Source organism: Macrobrachium rosenbergii, chromosome 15 (assembly GCF_040412425.1).
Source record: "Macrobrachium rosenbergii isolate ZJJX-2024 chromosome 15, ASM4041242v1, whole genome shotgun sequence".
Lineage (NCBI taxonomy): Eukaryota > Metazoa > Arthropoda > Malacostraca > Decapoda > Palaemonidae > Macrobrachium > Macrobrachium rosenbergii.
This window is the reverse complement of record NC_089755.1, coordinates 54,186,634-54,212,825: the sequence shown is the minus strand read 5'-3', so window position 1 is coordinate 54,212,825 and position 26,192 is coordinate 54,186,634. Positions and strand designations below refer to the sequence as shown.

At 38.2% G+C, this 26,192-nt stretch overlaps 1 protein-coding gene across 7 annotated transcripts in view; it reads left to right on the top strand.

Annotated features, from left to right (window-relative positions):
* The window catches only part of LOC136846756 (paired box protein Pax-5-like), a 249,488-nt gene extending 226,148 nt beyond the window's left edge, over positions 1 to 23,340 (top strand). For 4 of the 7 annotated variants that reach the window (XM_067117956.1, XM_067117957.1, XM_067117959.1 and 1 more), the window contains 7 exons: positions 6,841 to 6,926; positions 13,755 to 13,858; positions 14,615 to 14,760; positions 15,230 to 15,337; positions 20,192 to 20,569; positions 21,653 to 21,757; positions 22,897 to 23,340. In XM_067117956.1, the coding sequence (XP_066974057.1) occupies positions 6,841 to 6,926; positions 13,755 to 13,858; positions 14,615 to 14,760; positions 15,230 to 15,337; positions 20,192 to 20,569; positions 21,653 to 21,757; positions 22,897 to 23,207 (1,238 nt within the window). In that variant the 3' untranslated portion in view covers positions 23,208 to 23,340. Of the gene's footprint in view, positions 1 to 6,840; positions 6,927 to 13,754; positions 13,859 to 14,614; positions 14,761 to 15,229; positions 15,338 to 20,191; positions 20,570 to 21,652; positions 21,768 to 22,896 lie in introns of all 7 variants that reach the window. The other 3 variants (XM_067117961.1, XM_067117960.1, XM_067117962.1) reach the window with 3 other exon arrangements.
* Positions 23,341 to 26,192: the final 2,852 nt, after the last annotated feature.

Here is a 26,192-nt window from a genome sequence, read left to right as displayed (position 1 = left end):
GATTGCCTTCTCTATGGCCCTCGTCCTGTATCCCCCTACCCTCCCCCTCCCCCATACCCAAGGTCCTACCTATACCCAGTGGTATACGACCCCCTCCTCCTCTCTCCTGCCTTCCCTCTCCTCTCCAAAGTCCCATACCCAGAGGTGGTGCAGTCCCACCCCTCACCCCTTTCCTCTCCTCTCCTGTCTCACTCTTTCCCATGTTTTATCTTCTTATTTCTCATTTTCACATTCTTGGCGCTTTGTTTCAGTTTCCTGGGAAGAGGGAGAGAGAGAGAGAGAGAGAGAGAGAGAGAGAGAGAGAGACGGATTATTATTATTTGGCAATGATGATTCCGACCCCTTTCCCTGTGTAGTGTTTCCCGTTCGAAGAAGAAGAAGAAGAAGATGGAAATGCGAAAGTTCGGGAGTAGATTCATTTATTCGTCGGTGTATTTCATTTTCTTGATTGTTTTGAATCTGAAGACAGTTTTATTTCCCCTGGTAATGACGTATTTCTTTTACGTGGGAAGACGGTTTTGTTTCCCTGGTAGTGACGTGTTTCTTGGGTTAATTCGTTCTTTTCGTTTTTGTTTTCAGATATCTGATACGTTAGGTGTGATCGCATTCTCTGACTGTCGTGTTACTTTCTTTAATGTTATGGAGGATACTTTCTATTTTCTCCGTATCGTGGATAGTGCTTTCTGGTTTCTCAGTGTTATGGATAATGCTTTCTATTTTCTCTGTAATATGGTTAATACTTTCTTCTCTCTCAGTATTATGGATAATACTTTCTACTTTCTCAGTATTATGGATGATACTTTCTATTTTCTCAGTAACACGGATAATGCTTCGTACTCTCTCAGTATTATGGATAATACTTTCTAATATCTCAGTGTTATGGGTAATACTTTCTCAGGATTGTGGATAATATTTTCTACTCTCAGTGTTATCGATAATACTTCCACTTTCTCTGTATTATGGATACTTTTACTTTCTCCGTATTATGGATAATACTTTCACTTTTCTCAGTATTATGGATGATACTTTCTATTTTCTGTAACACGGATAAACCGTACTCTCTCAGTATTATGGATAATACTTTCTAATATCTCAGTGTTATGGGTAATACTTTCTACTTTCTCAGGATTGTGGATAATATTTTCTACTCTCAGTATTATCGATAATACTTCCACTTTCTCTGTATTATGGATACTTTTACTTTCTCAGTATTATGGATAATACTTTCTACTTTCTCTGGTTTATGGATAATTTTCCTTTCTCAGTATTATGGATAATACGTTCTAATTTCTCAGTATTATGGCTAATACTTTCTACTTCCTCAGTATTATGAATAATACTTTCTACTTTCATTGTATTATGGATAATACTTTTTACAATCAGTATTATGGATAATACTTTCTACACTCTCAGTATGTGGATAATACTTTCTGCTTTCTCAGTATTATGGATATTAATTTTTATTTTCATTCTAACATACATATATTATTTATCTAGTACATGTTTCTGAAGTTGATTTATAATTAAATTTTTCTAAATCGGACCTTATTACTTGAGCATATAATATATGTATATATATATATATATATATATATATATATATATATATATATATATATATATATATATATATATATATATATATGAGATGATGATCCTTTTCATTCATTATTGATTGCGTCTCATGTTCTTCCCAACTTTCTTTGTTCTGCAGTTTCAACCCCTTTTCAATTCTACGTCCTTTCATCCACGATTCTCTCTCTCTCTCTCTCTCTCTCTCTCTCTCTCTCTCTCTCTCTCTCTGAAACTACCACTTCGTCCCCCCGCTGGTTTTATTTGGCCGTTTATACAGTGTCATAATCGACCTTTATAAAGAGTGAGCGCGTGCCACTTTGATACTCGGGGACTTGCGTCCTCTTCACTCAGGCTGTTAGATCGAATCAGTTTTCCTGCGTCCTTCCGTTCCTCCATCTCTTCTTCCCCTTCTTCTTCTTCTTCTCCTTCTCCTCCCTATTTTTGGAAAGGGGGGTTTTCCCTCTCAATGAAACGTTGTCTTAATCGGCGGAGGTCGGGGACCTTATTTATAATTTTAGGAGCTTGAGAGGAAAACCAACAACAACAAAGTGACTTCAGACAACTGAGGGATTTTGGCGCGGCGTAAAAATGCGCCGTTAAGAGGAGACGGGACGAGATGGCTGTCGTTCGCCCGCCTCTTATATCTAAATGGAGTCTCTCTCTCTCTCTCTCTCTCTCTCTCTCTCTCTCTCTCTCTCTCTCTCTCTCTCTCTCCGCATAAAATGAGACCGTTTCCATTCCGAGGAGTAACGGCGAATAAACAGGCAGTACGTCACATCTCCTTAGACGCCTCTAGATGACGCTCAGAGACTTTTCTTTTTTTTTTTTCTAACATTTCTTTTCTGGACGTTCTTAAATTTCGAACGAACGAACAGACGATTCTCCCGGTGCCTTTTTTTCTCTTTAAATCCCAGAGACGTTCACTGGAGGTAGTTAGTTATCAGCTTAATCGTTATTTCAGCGCAGGAAAGGGAGCTTTAGAGACGGCCAGAGTACGACATATGATCACTAGAAGCCACTCGGTTGTTGGGGAAACATTTGGATTTCTATTTATGCCCGCGTGCCCTTCCATGTTCATTGTTTCTCGAAGTTCCGTCCCCTGCCGATAGATGTCACTAGTGAGGCGGTGCATTGAGGTTAGGCAGCCATTGGAACCGCGCACAATATGTTTCTTGACAATATGAGCCCTATGGCAGCAAGGGAGGAACGATACATACATACACGTACACGCACGTATACACACGCACCACACGCGCACACGCGCGCGCACGCACACACAGCTCATGAAGCTGTAGAGAGGGAGAATCTGGTGGTGTGGGACTAGTCAGCAGATACATAACAAAAAGATTATTGGACAATTTCGGCCTCCGAAGCCAATGGACTTGGATTAACTCTGCAGGCGTGTGATGCTAATTATTACGGCGTGATTGTGTGTAGCAAAAATGGTTTTGGTGAAATGAAGTACGAATAATTATACGAAGCATTTCTGCGTCACTGTTTTGAGGGTGTATTTGATTTTCATTGTCATCACTGGCCTTAAAATGATTGTACTTTTTGACTGGAATTCTGTATGATGAATTTATGTAGAAATACAACTTTGTTTTAAAACAGGTGGCATTTTATGCGTTTTAATAATGCTTCTGTGTTTAAAATACATGGCATTTTATACGTTTTAATAATGCTTCTACGTTTTATGGCTTTATACGATACGATCTCACACCAGTGCCGTATCTTTTTCTCAGTAACATTGTAGCGTTGTAGAAAGTACTTGAATGTTTCTCGGAAATACTGTTCTACTATTCTCCTTGTGCTGTCATTCAGGCTCGGCAAAATAAAAATTAGATTATGCTATTACTCTATAACGTTTAACTCCGTGTAGAACTATTCGTCATTTCGTAATTATTTAATCCTTTTTTTTAATTCACTAACATACTTATTTAATCTTTTTTTAATTCACTAGAAAAAAAAACGCGACATTTCCCGTCCTTTGCCAAACACTTCACAACCAACTATTTTATTCTTTTTAAACGAATGAAAATAAAATAAAAAAATTATTTAAGCAAGTGGGGATGGGGTGGACCAAGGGGGTTTTATTTCCTCCTGGTGCCACCCCCAACCCCCTCTCTTATCCCCCCCCCCTCATCCCCCTCCCCCGTCAAAATCCTTTCCCCTTCCAGTGTCCCAAAACTTTCGGGAGAAACTTTTTATTACCTTTCAAAATGAGATCATCTCCTGCCAGGCAGTTAATTATCAAAGAGAATGGATTAACGTCTTCGCCTTTCTGTCTGCTTGGCCAGAGAGATCTACGAACGTCAGACAAAGGGAGATGATAATAATAATAATAATAATAATAATAATAATAATAATAATAATAATAATAATAGGGGAGAGACAGTCAGAGAACGATGGATTATGAAGATTGCTTCGCGTATAGGCAAATGAGTGCAAAGGCACACGAAGCTCCGAGACTCTCTCTCTCTCTCTCTCTCTCTCTCTCTCTCTCTCTCTCTCTCTCTCTCTCTCTCTCTCTCTCTCTCTCTCTCGTCTGACAGTGTTCACCGCGCCGAGATTTTGGCCTTTCCCTTCAAATCATGACGTCGACTTTAGCCTACGAAGCGACTGAGAGAGAGAGAGAGAGAGAGAGAGAGAGAGAGAGAGAGAGAGAGAGAGCCAGATACGGCCCCTCCTAATTCAATAGGGCGCCTCCTCCTCCCTCCTCCTCCTCCTCCTTCCCAGGCAGCCTTTCCATTTTCTGACTTGCTTTGTGGTGACATCCCCTGGGGGAATCCTTATGACATTCGCCAGGCATCCCTCGGTGCGCTTTCTAATTTCGACTCTTCCCTCCAGGCGTTGTGCTGTGGTCATGATTATCACTCGGATTAGCAAATCCACTCATCGTCGGTGGCCTCATCTTTGTCATACTGGTCTCTCTCTCTCTCTCTCTCTCTCTCTCTCTCTCTCTCTCTCTCTAGGGCTATCTAGCGGTTTGTTTGGGCTTCGCTACAAGCGTTGTTTGAGCTGCTTGTTTCGCTAAGTAATGACGGAGCGATCCAATGTGGCTTTGTTTGTCGTTTATCAATGAATTACACTTTTTTTCAAGTTTTGCTGAGTATAACCCCGTCTTGACAAGCTTACGGCATCTTACAAAAATTCTTTTTGTCACTTGCATATTCGTAACTTTTTTTAGTCACAAATATCTAATTCACCATACCTTGGGAATAACTTTGTGTTTAAGTTATTCCAGAAGTATAGTAAATTCAGTATCATACGGCATTAGTATATGTTTGCATACAGTCACATACGTAACTATGCACCCAAGTCTTGGACACATATTTACATATACACAGATGCAATCAAGCACTATTTCGACATTTGAATAATCCCAAAATTACCGCGTTTCTTGTATTTGATTGTAGGCTTATGTCTACCGTAGATTTTATGTCAAAGACCCTTGATCTCAAGAGCTAGACATATTTACATATACGCAAATACAAGCAATCACTATTTAAACACTTCAGTACCACCAAAATACTGTTTTTCCTGTAATTGAAAGCAATTTAAATATTTGAATACCCCAAAATACTGTTTTTCCTGTAATTGAAAGCAGTTTTAATATTTGCATGCCCCCAAAATACTGTTTTTCTTGTAGATGAAAGCAAGTTCAACATATAAATACCCCCAAAATACCGTTTTTCCTGTAATTGAAAGCAATTTAAATATTTGAACACCCCCAAAATACTGTTTTTCCCGTGATTGAAAGCAATTTCAACATTTGAATACCAAAATACTGTTTTTCTTGTATTTGAAAGCAGTGTTGGTTAGACCCCAAAAATACTGATTTGATGTCAATAGGGTCCACTGCATAAACATAACATAGTTTGAACATTCTCCATTGTTTTGCCTAACAAAGCAATTTAAATACTTGACTTTGTCAAAATACTGTTATTTTAAAGGTGGGTGACATTACTGAACAGGGCCAAAATACTTTTTTCATATAACTGAAAAAAGGGCTGGTTTGAACTCCCTCAAAATACTGTTTTTCTGAGGGCTAATAAGTGTAATTCGGCTATAAGACCAAAATACTGTTTTTCCTCTAATTCTCTCTCTCTTTCTCTTGAACACCTCAAAATACTGTTTTCTCTATAAATGAAAGCAGTGTCCATATAGACCAAAATCCCTGCAAAATACTCTTTTTCATATCTGTGCAGGGTAACCGTTTGAACATCCCCAAAATACTGTTTTTCCTGTAATTGAAAGCAATTTAAATACTTGAACACCCCCAAAATACTGTTTTTCATATAACTGAAAGCAGTGTAACCGTTTGAACATCCCCAAAATACTGTTTTTCATATAACTGAAAGCAGGGAAGAGAAAGAAGATAAAAATACTGTTTTTCATCATAAAGACCAAAAGTGTAAAAGATTACATCCCCAAGTTACAGTTTTTCACGATGAATTTATCATGAACACCCCAAAATACTTTTTTCAGTCCTGAAAGAATGAACCGTTTGAACATCCCCAAAATACTGAGAATGTGAAAGCAGAGACAGTTTGAACACCCCAAAATACTGGTTTTTTTTTTTTTGAAATTTTAATGTAATTAATGTATCTCAAAATACTGTATTTTTATGTATTATTTCCATGTTTTCCTTAATTGCAGTGTAACCGTTTGAACATCAAAATACTGTTTTTCCTGTAATTGCAAGATTTTTAATATTTGGCTAGACGTCACGATGATTGAAAGGTTCATTATACTTGCGTTGAAAGTAGTTTTTACTAGCCAACATTTTTTTTTTCGAAATTGAAAGGCTGAAAGTAGAATTTTTATTATCTAAAAAAATTTTTCGGAATTGAAAGGTTGAAAGTAAAAGTTTTTTTAGCTAAAATTTTGTTTCGAGATTGAAAGGTTGAAAGTGCAATTTTTATTAGCTAAATTTTTTTTTTTCGAAATTGAAAGGTTGAAAGTACAATTTTTATTAACTAAAATTTTTTTTCGGAATTGAAAGGTTGAAAGTACAATTTTTATTAGCTAATTCTTTTATGTCATCTGCTAACCCTTCTCCCTGGCACTAGGTTAAATATACTTTTTTATAAGTAAAATTTTTATTAACTAAAGGTTTTTTTTATTTTGAAATTTCATATACTAATCATTCTTCCTTGCACAATTAAATTAAGACCTGATAAAATCAGTTAATACACAAATAAATCTAAAAAAAAATTTTTCAGCTGAATAAAACATAAGTAGTTATTTGTTCTCTTTTTTCAGATGAACATCGGGATATGAATGGACATCCTGAAGATGACCTGAAACGTCAGAGAACACAGTATAACACCGATCCCCTTTATACCAATGTAAGTCTCTCTCTCTCTCTCTCTCTCTCTCTCTTCTCTTCCCTATGCCTTATACTTCATGCATGTGTTCTTTTCACTTCTCTCTCTCTCTCTCTCTCTCTCTCTCTCTCTCTCTCTCTCTCTCTCTCTCTCTCTCTCTGCTTACAAAGGGCTTCATACATATATTCTAAATTTTCCCCTTCTCTCTCTCTCTCTCTCTCTCTCTCTCTCTCTCTCTCTCTCTCTCTCTCTCTCTCTCTCACACATCTGGGAGGACAAAGAGATAAAAAGCTATCAAAAGACCAAAAGGAAAGATTTCTCAGTTCTCATCTCGATCTCTCTCTCTCTCTCTCTCTCTCTCTTCCTCTCTCTCTCTCTCAATTCTTCCTCCATGTGGTAGACAGTTTGCATGGTTTTTTTTACCATTTTCTGTTCATCTCTATAACTTTATTGTTAACTTTTTTTTGTACCTTCAATGTGTTTCCTTATTGCCCTGCTCGAAAGTCACATAGGATTTTTAGGATTGGTCAGACTTGTTTTTCATATTTGTCTTGTTCTTCTCTTTTACTATTCCCTGATTTTTTTGTGTTTTGTGTTTATATATATATATATATATATATATATCTATAAAATTTTTATATATTGATAGGTTACATATATATATAAATTTTTATACTAATATATGTATATGTATTGTGTGTTATATGCAATTTTTATTAGTAATTTTTTTTTTTAAAGGTTGAAAGGATGGTATTTATTAACTAAAATTTATTCAGAAAAGGTTACAAGCTTTTTATTAGCTAACTGTCCTCATCGCCTGGTAGTCGTTGTATTAATTTACAGAAAAGTTTTTATTAAATAAAGCTGGATTATTTTCATTTTATTGTATATACTAATATTGTGTGTGCACAATTGTGTGATTTGTGAGTTCATAAGATTATCTATTTTTATATAAAATATAGTTTTTTTTTTGTTTTTGATGAACATCAACAAAAGCAAAGCCATAAATTACAACTAAACTGAATTTTCAGTACCTTTTTTCTGAATTCTATTTTAGCAAAATGCATTGTTTTTTCATAATGTTATGTTTTCTCTCTCTCTCTCTCTCTCTCTCTCTCTCTCTCTCTCTCTCTCTTCTCTCTCTCTCTCTCTCTCTCTCTCAATTCCATCGCCAAGTTCAAGTCCTAAGTTTATTTACCATTTTCTGTTCAGTGCCTATAACTTATTGTTAAGGTGTCACTTCAACCTCCCTGTTCGAAAAGTCTCATAGGATTTTTAGGTGCCACCATCTCTCTTTTTCTCTATTTGTCTTGTTCTTCTCTTCTCTATTCTGGGGTTTTTGTGTTTTCTTTCTCTCTCTCTATATATCTCATTAATATATATATATAATTATATATATATATACCCCATTCATCAGAGGATAAGACAACGAGATGCTAACATCGATCTCTCAGACTCAGTACTTGACAATATTATCCATGCAGGAACTATGCCCCGGGGCCCTCTTTGGCTGTCGAATACGGATAGGAGTCATTTGTTTTCCTTAAGACAAACTGGGGTAGAGTTGATTAAGAGAGAACAGAGTGCAAGTGATAAAGTTGGATTAGATGTATGATGAGAGAGAAAAGGAGTGTGTGATTTCTTTTTGAACGAATGCAAAATCTTTATTTCAACTAAAACTGAAGATTGGAAATGTCTTTTTCTAGAAGTTGGCAAAAAAAATATTGTTTGTATAATGTTACTCTTCTCTCTCTTAGAACTAAACTTGACGATATCTCTCTCTCTCTCTCAAGAGAGCCAAGTTCAAGTCCTAAGAGAGAGAGAGAGAAGAGAGAGGAGTCACTTCAAGAGTAAAGCCTCATAGAGAGAAAGAGTGTTGGAACTTATGAATCTTTATGTATATGAAGAAGGAGTGTTGGAACTTATGAATCTTTATGTATATGAAGATTGGAAATGTCATCTATAAGTTGACACTAACGAAAGTACTTTGAACGTAACTTGACAATGGAATTGAAAGAGAGAGAGAGAGAGAGAGAGAGAGAGAGAGAGAGAGAGAGAGAGCAGGGGTGGTAGCACTTATGAATCTTCACGTACATGAAGACTGGAAATGTCATCTAAAAGTTGGCAAGAATGAAGGTACTTAGAACTAAACTTGACGTTGGAAGAGAGAGAGAGAGAGAACGGGGTGGTGCCACTTACGAAACTTGGGCATATGAAGACTGGAGAAGTGACATCCTAGAACTTGAACACTAACGAAAGTACTTAAGAAACTAGACTTGACGACGGAACTTGGACGAATGAACTCCTTCGTCGGGAAATCTGGGCAAAGAATTGAAAAAATATCCCGGAGTTCAGATGTCCAACAACAAAATGGCGCCATAAAAGAAATTTATGACGCCTCGGCGTTCGAAATCACCCAAACAAAGGCGTCTATATCTTTCATAAGGGCCCCCCCCCCCTCTCTCTCTCTCCTCCGGCGGGAGGAATAGGAGTAGGACTGAGTCATTTGTAATCTTATTGGTCAATTCATGATATGGGAGCTCCTGGTCAAAGTCAGCCAATCACACGTCTTGGATCATATTCCCGGTCACGGGATAGCCAATCACGGGCCTTATTACCTGCTTTGAAATTCCAAGAGGCGGCGTGCCAATCTCAATTTGTTGAGGCAGCTGATTTACGACCGAGTTACGGTCGCTTTTATTTGTCTTCGAGCGGTCCTCCTTCGCCTTTTATTTGCGCCGGGGATCGTAGACCCCCAGAGTTATGGCGCAGACATTTTGGTTTATGGCACAGTTCATGGTGGCCAAGGAGGAGAAGACTCGCACACACACACACACACACACTCTCTCTCTCTCTCTCTCTCTCTCTCTCTCTCTCTCTCTCTCTCTCTCTCTCTCTCTCTCTCTCTTCCTCCAGTTGCGTTTTCTTGCCAACAGACTGCCAGCTAAGAAGGGACCTTCTTTCCCTGACACCAGCCTATCCTCTGCCCCTCCTTCCCGCCCCCCTACACAGAACTTTATCTCCTTCCTGCCCTTTAAAGTTCCGTCGTCGTCACCACCACCATCATCATCATCATCATCATCATCATCATCAGCATCATAAGATCTCCGGCCACAAGTGCACCATATCACCATCCTTATCATCACGGCCATCCGTACCACCCACTTGGAAATCTTGCCTAACTTAGCCTATCCTTCAGACTGGAACACTCTCTCTCTCTCTCTCTCTCTCTCTCTCTCTCTCTCTCTCTCTCTCTCTCTCTCTCTTTGGGTAGTTTGTATTTATCTATCTTTTCTGTATCAGTGAAGGAAGTCAAAGACCTGTTTCGCCTGGAAATTGTTCCGTACCAGGAACATTTAACTTTCCCAGCTTCCTTTTTTTTTGTGATACCCTCGTATGTTACACCAGTCAAGTAACACCTACACTGGAAGTCGCAAGCTCCTTTTTTTTGCGACCTTGCTCCTCTGTTACTCCGCCAAAGTAACACTCGAACTCGAAGTAGCTCCATTGGAAGGGCGTGGCGAATCAGCCTTGATTATCAAGTCACCAAATCGGTACAAATTTCACTTTTCAAATGATTGATGAAATTCCTCCGTGTAGTACGATCAACCTTATGTCAGGGAACACGATGGAATATTAATGAATTTCAGATTGAGGGCAATCTCTGCTCAATGCCGCGTGAGGCTTTTAAAGAGTCCCACGGTAAAAGCAGCGTAAGACAGTAGTGAGATTCATCAAATATGAACGACCGTGGGTCGATCGCAGTGTTTGTCATACCGATTTCGAATTACCCACATCGCGTCGTTGCGCGCGCGTCAGGTCATAATTCTCGACAAAAAGGACCAAGAATCCTGCTGGGGGGATATATATATATATCGTGGTTCCAGGGGCATCTTGGGGCAGGGCGGGGGAGGCCCTGTTCAGAACAATCATCTGACGCAGACTCTGTGACGACTCTGTAATTTGTGAACTCGCCAAAGTGTGCTCAGCCAACACTTTTACCTCTGAATCAATGGCAGGTAATGGCGTCGCTTCTGATTCCATTTTCTGAGATGTACCGAATTGTGGCTCTAATTCAGCGAACACGGGAAAGTAAACGTATTAGGATATTTATTTGCCGCCGTAAACGCCGGAGTCGCAGCAATCACAGGAAGAGTATTGCACCGCCCCGTGAACACGGTCTAGAGAGCTGTAATCGCTTTTTGCTTTCACGTCTTTAAACACTCCACCAATCAATTTTGACTTCCTTGTACTTCCTCTCTGTAACCCAATAGAGTCTGCCAGGCATAACTAAATATTACTCACTAATGAGACATCTTTTATCTAAAACAATTTCAAAAAAAAAAAGGAATATTTTGTAATGTAATCGATTAAGTTCAATTAAGTAGCGTGTGACACGCATTGAGATCGTTACAGTGTCACCATTGAGAGCTGTACAAATTACGAATACGGCTTTCATTTTTTAATATAAAGACATGTATTTCGGTACAGCTAAAAAAAAATGTATTCAGACATCGTATGAGCATAAACCTATTGAAAGAGCTACTCAGTTCATCATTTTTTTTATCCTAGGAGATTCAGTGATAATGTACTTGTAAAGTATGTTTCAGAGCATAGGCCTACTAATAGAGTTACGCAATTCATTTTTTACCTAAAGAGGTTGAATGATAATATATCTAAAATAAGTTTAAGAAGTGTGGAGAGAGAGAGAAAGAAAGCAAAATCTGCTTTTGTCTAATCATAGGCCTACTGATAGAGTTACTAAATTCATTTTTTACCATAAGAGTTTGAGTGATAATATATCTGTAAAATAAATTTAAGAAGTATGGAGAGAGAGAGAGAGAGAGAGAGAGAGAGAGAGAGAGAGAGAGAGAGCTCACTGGCAGCTGAGATCAGGCAGGTCATTGGTCACGCCTCAACCTCCGTACTAATGCTCCAGTATGAATATAAATTGGCCGCCGAAGAGCCCGGCTAAACCAGTCTATGGCAAAAATTAATTGTTTGCTCGAAATGTTATGCAGCTATCGGCTGGCCACAGTGTGATATGAGAATAGGAAGAAGCTCAGCAAGAGAATGGGGAATAAGATGAAGACATAAAGAGAAAACGACGGTGTGAGGAAGTGGTTATAAGAGAATGGGAACAAGATTAAGAAATCAAGAGAAAACGGAACGAGCTTCACTGGAGACCGGTGTTCACTGTATTCTCTAGACCTAGGTTCAGCTTATACATACATTTGTATACATACACATTTTCATACTGGTATGCATGTCACTGCAGAGGAGGGGGACACGTGCCCCGTATATGTGTTTGCATTACGAATAGGCGAACAGCCAAAGGACATTAGACCATAAATCACTGACTGTGAGGAATGGCTTTCGTAAAAGATGTGTGCGGTAAACCAAGGCGCTTCTCGTTCCTCCTCTTCTTTTTTTTTATTTTAGGGCGTCCAGCTCCAGCTCTCTCGCCACAATGACTCTTTATGATGTTTCAGGCCCTTAATCGATTATAAAGATTACCCTTGGCGCTGGCTGTGTTTGATTCCTGAATAATTCATGGCGGAATTTTTACGATATGTGATTCGGAACGGATTACCAAGAGTCCATTTTCTTTATATCGAGCTGTGAACGGGGAGTTAGGGCGCTCTGAGGGGAAGACAGGCGCTTCTGTTCTAGCTGAGCTGAAAAGCTCCTCCTCCTCCTCCTTCTTCTTCTTCTTCTTCTTCTTCTTCTTCTTCTTCTTCTTCTTCTTCTTCTTCTCAAGATTTTGCTAGGGAAAACAGACACAAGAAAATCGTAAAGGAATGAAACGAATACCTTAAAATCTACAAAGCAGCAGCTACAATATATGTTCTGTAATTAAAAGCTAATGTCAGAATATCAGCACCCCTTCATGGAAACAGAAAAGAACAGAACTGCCTCAGGAATTCATTTTTTTTTTTTTTTTGCCGCCCCCTATTCCCGTTCGACTCTTCTGAAAATCTTGGCCACTCACACGCCAATTTTTTTTTTTTTTTTTTTAGTTAATATATTCGAACCTGACTTCAACCAAAGATTTTTCTTTCAGAGTTCTGATTCTTACACCATCAACTTTTACTATTTTCCTGTTTATAAAACAGTTGTCAGTCAATAAAACTGTTTAGTCCAGAACAGGAGAGTAATCTAATGATTATTTTGAAGCTAGAGCGTAACCAGTAAAGGAATCTTGTTCTGTTTACAGATGATACGGTTAAAACAGGTCTGCTTGTCTTATATAATTTTAATTTTTAGTCTATAAAGCTGTTTAGTCAAGCACAGTAAAGTGACCTAATGGTTATTTACAAGCTAGATCCCTATAAAGAGATTTAGTCCAGAACAGGAAAATGACCTAATGGTTATTTTGAAGCTAGACTACCAGTAAAGAGATCTTGTTTCTATTTGCAGATCATATAGTCAAAACAGGTCTGTCTCTCTCTGATACAATTTTCAGTCAATAAAGCTGTTTAGTCAAGAACAGGAAAGTGACCTACTGATTATTTTGAAGCTAAGAGCCCTCTACCAGTAAAGGAATATTGTATATCTTTGCAGATGATATGGTCAGAACAGGCCTGTTTCTGTCTTATACAATTTTCAGTCAATAAAGCTGTTTGGTCCAGAACAGGAAAGTGACCTATTGATTATTTGGAAGCTAGAGCCCTCTACCAGTAAAGGAATATTGTATATCTTTGCAGAGGATATGGTCAGAACAGGCCTGTTTCTGTCTTATACAATTTTCAGTCAATAAAGCTGTTTGGCCCAGAACAGAAAAGTGACCTACTGATTATTTGGAAGCTAGAGCGTAACCAGTAAAGGAAATCTTGTTCCTCTTTGCAGATGATATGGTCCAAACAGTGGCCCACGTTGAAGAATGAAGACGCCAAGACTCTCTTGCCAGATCTCGGAGGAAGCGTTGCTGGGGGCGCGTCATCTCCTTACAGGTAATGACTTTGGATGTTGATGAGGTTTCTCAGGTGGAAATGATTTCTCATTTTCTTTGCATTTTTACTTAAATAATGATATTGCGTTTAGTGTGTATTCATGTATACATAGGTCCAAACGTGTACTATTATGTTTCAGATTGATAAGTAGGTGTGTAAGATGATTTTGAAAAACACCACCATCATTTGTATCATTTATGTGATAATTATATGAGCTCCATCATTTATGTGATCTCCATCATTTGTTTAATCTTCATTTTTATGATCTACATCATTTATGTGATCTCCATCATTTGTTTAATCTCCATCATTTTTATGATCTCCATCATTTATGTGATCTCCATCATTTGTTTAATCTCCATCATTTTTGTGATCTCCATTTGTTTAATCTCCATCATTTTTATGATCTCCATCATTTATGTGATCGTCATTTATGTGACCTCCATCATTTATGTGACCCCATCATTTTCATGATCTCCATCATTTATGTGATCTCCATCATTTATTTGATCCCCATCATTTTGTGATCTCCATCATTTATGTGATCCCCATCATTTATATATGTGATCTCCATCATTTATGTGATCCCCATCATTTTTAAGTATCTCCATCATTGATGAGATCTCCATCATTTATGTGATCCCCATCATCTTTATGATCATCATTTATGCGATCCCCATCATTTATGTGATCTCCACAATTTATTTGATCTCCATCATTCACGTGACCTCCTTTGCCCTTCTGCGCCCATTGCAGTAGCGTACAGTCATTCGTGGACCACCCCTCCAGTTACCCTTCAGTATCAGCTTCGTCAGTGTCCACCGACGCCCTTTACGAGACAATGTCCATGACTCAGTCCAACACAAACCACGTGTACTCGCCACCGCTGGCCACTTCGCTAGGTGAGTCCTCTCGAGTTGATTTTTGTCGTTTTCTCTCTCTTCTTCTTCTTCTTCTTCTTCCTCTTGTTCCTCCTTTCGTCACCTTTCACCCAGTCCTCTTTTGCCTTCCGACACTTCCTCAGCACTAGTAGGTAGGTATGGGATGTGCGATTTGGACTCCCCCGTGGCTCGAGTTCCTTCTCTTGAAAAGCACCCTTGGGGCATATATATATATTCTCATGGTGATGGGTATGACGGTCTGTAGGTCAGAATGAATAGTTTTGGTTAGAGAGAGAGAGAGATAAACTGGAAAAAGAAAGTAAATGATCATCACAAATCAGTAAGGAAAGAAGAAATCAGAAAGAGAAAAAGTAAGAAAAATTAAGAAAGAAGTGTTGATGAAATGGTGATCTTTAAAAAAACAAAGTTGCCAGATAGTCAAGCAAATAATCTAACCGGATGCCCGCTTCTTGGGAATGGCCTTCTGCAGGTAGCGCCAGCGGACTGACGCCCCTCACACCCATTACCATGCAAGACGTGAAACCCGTCCTAGCGGCACCCTCAGGCCTTGACACCACAGCCGCACAGTTCCAGCAAGGTGAGTCTGACGAAGCGCTTCCTAACACACCACCCCCAACCCAACCTTTTTCTCAGTCACGTAATCCTCACTCTTAGCTGTGTCTCGTTTAAAAACTGTAAGACAGGTCTCCCCACCTTTTTCCCAATTACCTAATCCTTATTCCTAGCTATATCTGATTTGACAACTGTAAGACAGGTCGTCCCACCTTTTTTACAATAACCTGATCCTTATTCCTAGCTATATTTCATTTAAAAATGATAAGACAGGTCCCCCCACCTTTTTCCCCAATTACCTAATCCTTACTCCTAGCTATATCTCATTTAACAACTGTAAGACAGGTCTCCAACCTTTTCCCCAATTACCTAATCCTTACTCCTAGCTATATCTCATTTAAAAATGATAAGACAGGCACCCCACCTTTTTCACAATCACCTGATCCTTATTCCTAGCTATATCTCATTTAACAACAGTAAGACAAGCCCTCCCACCTTTTTCCCAATCGCCTAATCCTTACTCCTAGCTATATCTCATTTAACAACGGTAAGACAGGTCTTAAGTACGACACCCAGTCTCTGGTAGACATTTTCAAGAGGATCTTTCAGGAAGGTTTATCGGTAATCGCTGGTTGCTTAAAACCAGTTGTTTCCGAGTTCTAAGTTTTGTAGTGTAAGGACAGAGCAAGAATTTTATATGTGTAGAATAATTATTTTTATGATTTTGTATAGGCCTTTACCTTTATAATCGATATTCATATCATAATTACTCACATTTGTCATATTTTTCTCTCTTGGGTGAGAAGTTCATGTTGTGACGTCATCACTCTTCGTCATGTCATGTGGTATTCATCCTTCTGACTAACTCGAATGGAAACTATGCATTTTCTGATCCTTATAATAACAAAAAAATTGTAACATTCGACTCTTCCCGGGCTATGTGTGATGTATACGTGTGCGTGCGCTTGAGAGAGAGAGAGAGAGAGAGAGGGGAGGGGGCCATTGCCAAGTTGGGCCGTAAAGTCCGCTGAATCACTGTCTTCAAGTTCTTTCTGAAGACTTAAGTTTGTTCGGAAGTCATCGTGAAGTCTACCCTCTACTTAAAGATTCCATTGGGAAACTCTGTCTTTTAAACCTTTAGTTTCATAAAAGACATTATCAGCGCTTCGATGAACGAAGAGACAGGGAATGGCAAACTAACAGACGCGGTACTATACGTCTTGACGGCAGGGCGTAACGTTTGGTTAGACTGAAGGGGCAAGTAGGCCGATAAGCTCACAGCTAAAATCCTCGGCCTAGGTGACAGAGCGCAATTATTTTGCTGGACGGGATGACAGATGCTGAGACAGCCAGACAGACTAGGTTTCTGTCGTACTTGCTTGATGTTTTCAAAAATATATATATAGATATGTGTGTGTGTGCGTATGTCTGTTTGTGTTCATGCGCACGTGCGCGCCCTGTTAGTCTCAGCAAAGGCTTCAGATGTTCCTTCTTGTCTCACGCTACACATTTTGTAAGAGGTGTATTTTCTTTCAATCATGCCTCTATTTTGTGCAGTATTCCTGGACGTTGATATTCTCTCTCTCTCTCTCTCTCTCTCTCTCTCTCTCTCTCTCTCTCTCTCTCTCTCTCTCTCTACCGGGTGGCCATTTTGGAAATGAACGTTTCTTCTTACCGCCGTTTTTACTGAAGTTCTCGAGGACTTTTAATGGACATTGCCGTGCACAGTTTCCACAAACTTTGTTAGTTTTAGACTTCACTCTTAATATATTTTACGATACGGAAGCAAAAAAAAAAAAATAAAGGGAGAGAGAGAGAGAGGATGGAGTGGCGTCCAAAGGAATACGGAAATATATACAGAAAGAAAGAGAGAGTGAAACATAGAGAGAGAGAGAACGAGGCCAACCTGAGTAAGATATGTTTTGTGTTTTGAGGGAGTATCTCTCTCTCTCTCTCTCTCTCTCTCTCTCTCTCTCTCTCTCTCTCTCTCTCTCTCTCTGGGGCTATACGAGGCCAACCTGAGCAAGATATGTTTTAGTGTTTTGAGGTCTCTCTCTCTCTCTCTCTCTCTCTCTCTCTCTCTCTCTCTCTCTCTCTCTCTCTCTCTCTCTCTCTCTCTCTCTCTGTGGGGCTTATGGAGGCGGTGTAACTCATCATACGTCCGCCAACAATGCGAAGGGACAATGGGGGATTTTACAGTCGCGGGCTGGTATTCAGCCATGGAATTTTATCACCGTTCCGTTGCTGTGAAAAGCGGGGATTCTATGAACGGTTTGATTTATTGAAGAAGAAGAAGAGGAGGAGGAAGAAGCCCCTGGCACTCGTTCAGAGGAAGACTAGCTTCAGGAAGACCTCCTTTCTCTCTCTCTCTCTCTCTCTCTCTCTCTCTCTCTCTCTCTCTCTCTCTCTGTAGATTGTTTTAGATCTCCAGAAGACTGAACGAACAGATAATATCCTTAAGGCAGCTCGAAAAGAATATATTGTGAATAATCTTGGCTTTCGTGTTTGTGTGTGTGTTTGTACGTATGTATGTGTGTGTATTTTCAGACTCAGAATTCTCAAAATCAAAATATTCCCCCTTGTTCCTCTAATTGTGGTGTTGGATCTAATCATCAGTTGTCATATGGAATCTAAATCACTTAATTGTTTTACTAATAATAATATATTTCTCATACGAATTTCCACTCAGATATCTCTAATGGTTATTAGAGGCGGTTTACTTTGGTTTATTTCTGTCCGTGGTTTAACTATTCTGTTCTCTGGTTATACGGTTTAGTCCAAGTTTTCATTTCACGTCAAAGAATGGTTTATTAAAGAAAGTTTATTATTATTATTATTATTATTATTATTATTATTATTATTATTATTATTATTTATTCATTCTTATATCGTTATAGATATTCAGGATGTTGTGATTAAAAATGTACGTCAGGGGGTAATAATAATAATAATAATAATAATAATAATAATAATAATAATAATAATGGATACACGCTATCTTTGACTTGTCATAACTTATCATCATTTCCCAAATATTACCTGGACTTTCTCATCATATCGTCATCGTCATACTATCATTATATCATCATCATCATCTCCTTTAAAAAAAAATTGTATAATGGAAAGGTGACTGGTACCGATTAATACATTATCAATACATTTATCTTGAAGTGAACATTCCCTGGTGTGGCAAATTTTTTATAAAAAAAAATTCCTTTTGTTAATTCCCTCTTGTCAGTAATGCATGGGTCAGCATTTTCTATTATTACACTTTGTCATTTCCACTTTCTAACTCCAAGCATGATTGGAGCATTGCATCTTCCATTTGCCTTTGAGAGGTATAAGTCTCTTTTATGGAATGTATTTATTTGCGTGCTTGCATGTGTGTCTCTGATTGGGTTATGCATGTATGTATATGTATATATATATATATATATATATATATATATATATATATATATATATGTATGTATATATACATATATATAACCCAATATATATATATATATATATATATATATATATATATATATATATATATATATATTAAATATGAGAGAACATGTGTACACCCACATACACAACATAGCACATATATTCTCAGAACATTCAACTGCATGCACAGGCATGATCTGAACTAACACAGTCATTTACCCAAGCATTCATTTTTTTAGTCCCAGACAAGACTGGGGTGTAAAACTTTCATTATTTTTTTATCATCTCTAGAAGCCAATTTTTTTCAGATTAATTTTTTAGTTAATATTTTGATTATTAGTTTTTTTAATCATGCACATATGCACCTGTGCACTTTAACATTGCACTGCATTTTGCACTAGTAGCCAGTTATTTTTTTGGATGATGCAACCCAGAGTTTTATTATTAAGGAACTAAACAGATACCAGTTTGGTTTTGTGATAATTTTAAGAAGAGGGAATCAGTGATTTCAAGTTTTTCATCAGAGTAAACTGTCAGCAATTAACTAGATAAAAATTTCCCTTATGTTAGCCTCACTTTCATCTGATGACCTTGCAGACTGATTCCCTCTTTAAATTATCATTTTTTTTTTATTTTTTCAAGTTTATTTCATGTTCTATAGTTCAGTAGAATTTGGTTGCATCTGGTAGACTTCTGCAGTACAGTATTCTGAGACGAGGATGCCTAGCCCACATAACATTTAATTTTTATATCAAACGTCAGTGTATTCTCCATAACCTGAATGAAGTACAAATATTGGTTCCTTTTGCAATGCTTCAGATGATTAAGGAAGTTAAGAATCCAATAATGCAATTTTTACTTTTCTTAAAAAATTTGTCAAATTCGTCGCTTGAGTGTACTACAGATCTGGACAACTGAGTCTGTACGAGTATTCCTTAACTTATTTTCATTCGAGAGTCACGGCCCTATTGGCGATTACCAGGGCAGAGTTTCAAGCTCATTTGTGAGGATATGAATTAAGTAATTCATCTTTCTTGTTTCTTAAAACGAATTCATTAAATTTGTTGATATTTTCATTTTGAGAGTCAAGGCCCCATTGGTGATTACCAGGGCCGAGTTCCGACTCATATATCAGGAGTTTCAAATTGATTTCGTAGGATACGACGAAATTGTTAAGTTTTATTTTCATTTTGAGAGGCCAGGCCCCATTGGTGATTTCCAGGGCCGAGTTCCGGACTCATATATCAGGAGTTTCAAATTTGTTTCGTAGGATACTCACTGTATCCTTATCCACCGACGAACACGTGCATAGGCAGGCATCCTCGTCCCACAGATCCTCCCTAGGGGATGGATCCTCACGAGTAGCTTAAATGTTGTGGCCGAGGGCCCCTAGTAGTCGAGAGAGCGTGTGTGTGATGGGAAGTTGTTGTTATCCGCACGTCAGGAGGAGGAGGTTCGGCCTACACCCCACTGAGCACCTCACAGCCGACCTCCAACCCTGGCTACGCCACCATAGACACCCAGCCCACCCACTACGCGGACCAAACGCCCGTCAGCGAGGGCGTGACGCCCCTGGAGAGTCTCGTTGTCGCGCCGTGTTCCTCGCCCTTAAAGGCCGACACTCCTTGCACCACCGCCCTCACGGTCCTGCAGCCCGCTTCGCACGCCCACGCAGCAACACATCACGCCCATGTTTCCACTTCCGCACATGCGCCCACTCCCGTGCATACATCCACGCATGCCCACGTACCCATGCATGCCCATGTAGCGAGCACACCCGACCCAACGTATACCACTCTCCCGCCCATCACACACTACACAGGTAAGTCGTTTCCACGCACTTGCGCACTTGCACGCCCGCATGCACGTCTACACACGCCCACCCAGGTGCTCGTCCTTCGTTTTGGCAATGTCCTGCTCACGCATTGTGCCACACCAGGGCTTCAAGAAAACGAAAGTTGAAACTGGATCTTGTGGAAAAGACAATTTTTTTTTTTTTTTTTTTTTTTTTTTTTACGAAAATTAAAGAAAGATTCACAGAACTAAAAGTATTTTGAAGGTCATTCGGAAACCACCTTTTCCATTTACAATTGAAGCTGACGCTGTTTTACTTACTTAATTGACAATCAAATTTGCAGTCAGGAAAAAAATCGTAAATTAATTTTTCACAAAAATTTCCTACGGCGATCTCAAAAATAAGTGTTAGGCAGATGCACTTTAATCCGATATATATTATGAACTCTTAAATGTTGAAAAGAGTAAGAAAAAATGTATGTATATTGTGTGTATATATATATATATATATATATATATATATATATATATATATATATATATATATATATAATGTACAGTATATATATATAGGTACGTTCGTAAATATAAAGACATTCACATTGATATTTATGTAAATGTTGAGTCTACATCAATGTCCCCTAATAACAGATTTGTCAAATTCTCTAGGAATTTTTTGGAGTGTAAAAATTAAAAGAGATCATTCTCTAGGAATTTTTGGAGTGTAAAAATTAAAAGACATCATTCTCTAGGAATTTTTGGAGTGGAAAACTTAAAAAGTTAATTATCTATGACTGTTTGGAGTGGAAAACTTGGAGTTAATTGTCTATCAAACCTAATGAGATCATTCTCTGGGACTGTTTTAAGCGGAAAGCTTAAAAAAGAGACAATTCTCTAGCAAACTTAAAGAGACAATTCTCTAGGACTCTGTAGGACTTTGCGGAGTGGGAAAACTTTAAGTTAATTCTCTAAAAAAAAAAATTTAAACAGATAATTCTCTAGGACTGCTTGCAGTGTAAAACATAAATAAGGTCAATTCCCTTGCAGACTTAAATCGATCAATCTCTAGTACTTTCCAGAGTTCCCGCTTTGACCTCTGACCTCGTTTCAGGTACCGCCAGCGTAGGGTCGATGGTCGACTACACCTACTCCTCCCCCTACACACAATACTCCTCCACATATCCCACCTACGGTTACGGAACTGGAGGGCTTCTCAGTAAGTAACTGTGAGTATTGATGTATGTTAATTTCTTTTTTTTTTTTTTTAATCTTTACGTTGGGTTCCAATCTTTTGGTTAGTTTCTCCAAAAATGCGTTTTTTTCATATTTAGAATGAGATTTTGGTATTGGCTTTATTGTAATAAAGACAATACCAAATGTTCATACTATGAATTTTAAGAAATATTCATAGTATGTTTATTTTTTCATATGTACTTTGGTTAGTTTCTTAAAAAAAAATTTTTTTTTTTGCTCATATTTAAAATGAGATTTTGGTATTATCATTATTATTATTATTAAGAAATATTCATTATTTGTTAACGTTTTTCATATTTACTTTGGGTTAGTTTCTCCAAAAATGCGTTTTTTCTCATATTTAGAATGAGATTTTGATACTGTGATCATTATTACTATTATTATCATTATATTGAAAAATGCTCATAGTATGCTCATTAGTATGTTAATATTTTTTTATATGTACGTTGGGTTCCAAAATCCTTTGGTTAGTTTATCCAAAAATACTGTTTTTTTTATCATATTTACAATGAGATGGTAATGTGGTCATTATTTTTATTAAAAAATACTCATTGTATGTTAATTTTTTTTATCTATATTTTACTTTGGGTTCCAATCATTTTGTTAGTTTCTCTAAGAGGCTGGTAATTGCCATTATTATTGTTATTTAAAAAAAATACTCGCAGTATGTTCATTTCTTAACTATTGTTCTTAATTGTCCTTAATTATTTTCCTTAACTATTGTCCTTAATCGTCCATAACTATTGTTCCTTAATCTTCCTTAAATATTGTTCCCCTTAGCTACTGTCCTTAATCTTCCTTAACTATTGTCCTTAACTATTGTTCGTAATTATTCCCCTTAACTATTGTCCTTAACTAAAACTGTTGTCCTTAATCGTCCTTAACTATTGTCCTTAATTGGCCTTAACTATTATCCTAAATTGTCCATAAGTAAACTGTTTTTCTTAATCATCGGTAACTATTGTCCTTAATCATCGGTAACTATTGTCCATAATTGGCCTTAACTATTGTCCTTAACTAAACTGTTGCCCTTAACCGTCCTTAACTATAGTCCTTAATTGGCCGTAACCATCGTCCATAACTCTTCTTCTTGACTTCCAGATATGTGTAACTACGGCAATGGTGGCCTCAACAACAACAACAACAACAATCACAACAACAACAACAACGGCGGCGGCGGCGGCGGCGGCGGCGGCAACAACACCACCACCACGACCACCACCACCAGCAGCGGTGGCAACGCTGGTGACCACAGCGTTGGCGCCGGTAACACCACCACCAGCAACAACAGCAGTCACCTGAACGCAGCGGCTACTAGACTGCGCATGCTTCAGTCTTCATTAAGCAACAGCAGCAGCAGCAGCAGTAGCGTGATGCCCTGCGTCAGGCAGCAGAACCACCGCTGCACGTAACGCCTCGTTCCGGAGTCGTCTTCTTCTTCTTCTGCGTCTGCGTCTGCGTCGTCGCCTTCTTCTTCGTCGTGACAGAGCAACAACACCCGTCGTCGTTGGTTTGTCTCCTGAGGAAGGAGGACGCTGTTGTTCCGCGAAAGACATTGGCATTAACGAGCACACCAGAGCCATTTGTTTCTCCTTCTTCTTCTTCATCTTCTTCTTCTTCTCCTTCTTCTTCTACTTCTCCTTCGTCATGACAGAGCGCCACCCGCCGTCGCTTGTTTAATTCCTGAAGGAGGAGGATAATGTTGTTGTTGTACGGAAGACATTGGCATTAACAAGAAGCACACGAGAGCCATCTTGTTCGAGTTCCACTTCCCTGTGCAATGGCTGGCGTTCGACGTCGCAGCGGAGGATCATTAGGCCTAGCGACGACGCCACAGAACGCAAGCAAGCCGAGTTCTCAGTTCTTGCAAGCAGGGAGAGAGACATACTATAACAGTGCAGAGTAGAAGCAAGTGCTGTTGAGAGTGCAAAAAAAAAAATTAAAAAAAGGACCTAAGACGACTATAGCAACAACAACCATGATGAAAGAAATAGTTTATTTACATTTTAAAGATTAATAACGTCTCTGTCAGAGGCTACTAGTTTAGCTGAGTGCGTGTTTTTTTTTTCAAGAGGCACGGACGGATCTCTAGCTAGGATACCAAAGAAATCATCACTCAAGTCACGAGCTTGCTTTTTTTTTATGTTTTTTGTTTTTTTTTTTTTCCTGAGCCAGTTACCACACGTTCTAATCTTAAACAAAACAAAAACCAAACCTTCCACCTTCAGGCACACTCTCGAGAAAGACTTCAAAAGAAAATAGAGAATGGAAATGAGTGAGTGAGCTGATGACGATTGGCAGAAGGACTTCAAAGGAAAATAAAGAATGGAAATGAGTGAGTGAGTTGATGACGACGATGACGATTGGCAGATAGATGACTGCACGGGGCGAAACCAAGTAGTTTTTTCGAGAATCCTCCCCGAAGGCATTTTCCCCTTCTCTTGTACATAGCACTCAAGGGCCTTTACCTTCTCCGGTGTGCCTGAAGGAAGGAAAGCCGTACGAAAAAAAAAAAAAAAACACTTTCGACAAAGGGCATCTGGAGACATGGTTCGCACACTTTTTTTTCACTCTGGGTACGGGGAGACCGTCCTCCTATAATGGGATGAGCTGTTGGCATCTCCCTGCTACCAGTAACTTCGTATTTTTTTTAATAGATGTTTTTTTATTAATTTTTAATTTTCATTTATTCATTTTTAAATCTCTCGGGTTTTTGGTTTGTTCATTTTGGGGGTTTTGTCGCTGTCCAGGACCGACATCAACTGACTGCTGTTTTTGGCGTTGATCAAAAACTCTCTGAATCCCTACTTATTTGTGTCGTTTTTTTTTTTTTTTTATTTCTCCCACCCACCCACCACCCCCCACCCCTCAAAAAATGAAATTAGGGAAAACACAAATGAAACAGTCGAAGCGTCATTTTTATTATTATATAAGCGCTGGTTGATTGATATCCTCTGAGGAATAGGTATATGATTAAAATAGAGAGAGATATATAATTATATAAATGTGTATATGATTATATCTGCATCTATGTATATATATATGTATTTGTATATGTATATGTATATATATATATATATATATATATATATATATATATATATATATATATATATATATATATATATATAAACGCAAACTTAACATACCTCTGATATCGTCAGAAGAGGCTACTGTAATCAAGAGCTTAGAAACAACAGTATAACTACAACAACAACAGAATACAGTGGGGTTGTTTCACCTATCTGCTGCTGCTACTTCGACTCTCTGTAGAAAGCTGTTGGTTGGTAGATCGTGGGGCACCGACGTCTTCATGACCTTCCGTGACCTTCCGTGACCTCTGATAGGCTGTTTGAACCAAAGAGGCTTCTTCTTCTTCTTCTTCTTCTTCTTCTTCTTCTTCTTTTTTTTTTAAATAGTCAGGCGGTTGGTTGGATGGGTCTCACGCTCCCGCGCGCGCGCACGCATGCACGCAATCAATCAAGCAAGCTTGTACAAGCAAGCAAGCAAGCACGCATGCTGAGATTGTCATCTTCATACTTCTTCTTGATTTCTTCTGTAGGGAAACTTATATACTCTTCTGATTTTTTTTTTTTTCTTCGAAGTATCAGAATTATGATCTGAGATTATGTTTATTACAAAGGAGACCTATTTATGAGTCGTTTGTCTGTCTGTCTGTCGGAATAAATGGATGATGATGATGATGATAAGTATTAGGTCGTTATGTAGCATTAAGGAGAGAGTAGATGTTAAGGGATTATTTTTACGCTGATGAATTTTTTGTTTCTATTTATTTTGCCATTTTTTTTTCTCTTCCACTTTGTTCCAATGTGTACAGTATTATTTCTTTTTTTTAGATTTTACAATGTCGCACCTTTTAGCTGCCCAATTTTCCCCCGCGAGTCACCTAAGTATTAGTATTACCATCAACTTTCTCTTTTTTTTTACGCAGATTCTTTCGTTAGGCTACTTAATGAATTTTTTTGTAATTTTTAAGTTCAAGGATCAGTATTATAGGCCAAATACTGCTGATTCTGCGTTTCATGAATATTGACCTTTCTTTTTTTTTTTTTTACCTGACTTTTCCCTCTCAAACCTGATATTTTTTTTTATTTTTAAAATTCTTTTTTTAGTCATTCAGTCTACGGGTCATGCAAAATCTGCCCAGTCAGGAATTGCATGAAGTAATTTTGCCCCAAAACGAAGTGAAAATACGGATTTCTGTTTCTCTTTTTTTTTTTTATAAATATATAAATATATTTTAAGCGTCAGGAGGAGACAGGAAGAAGGAGGAGAACAGAAGGGGGAGTAATAAAGAACACATGATAATTTGGCTACAAGAATGAACTAGTCTTGTTTTGCGAAGGGGAATTATATTGATCCTTCCTTTATTTAGA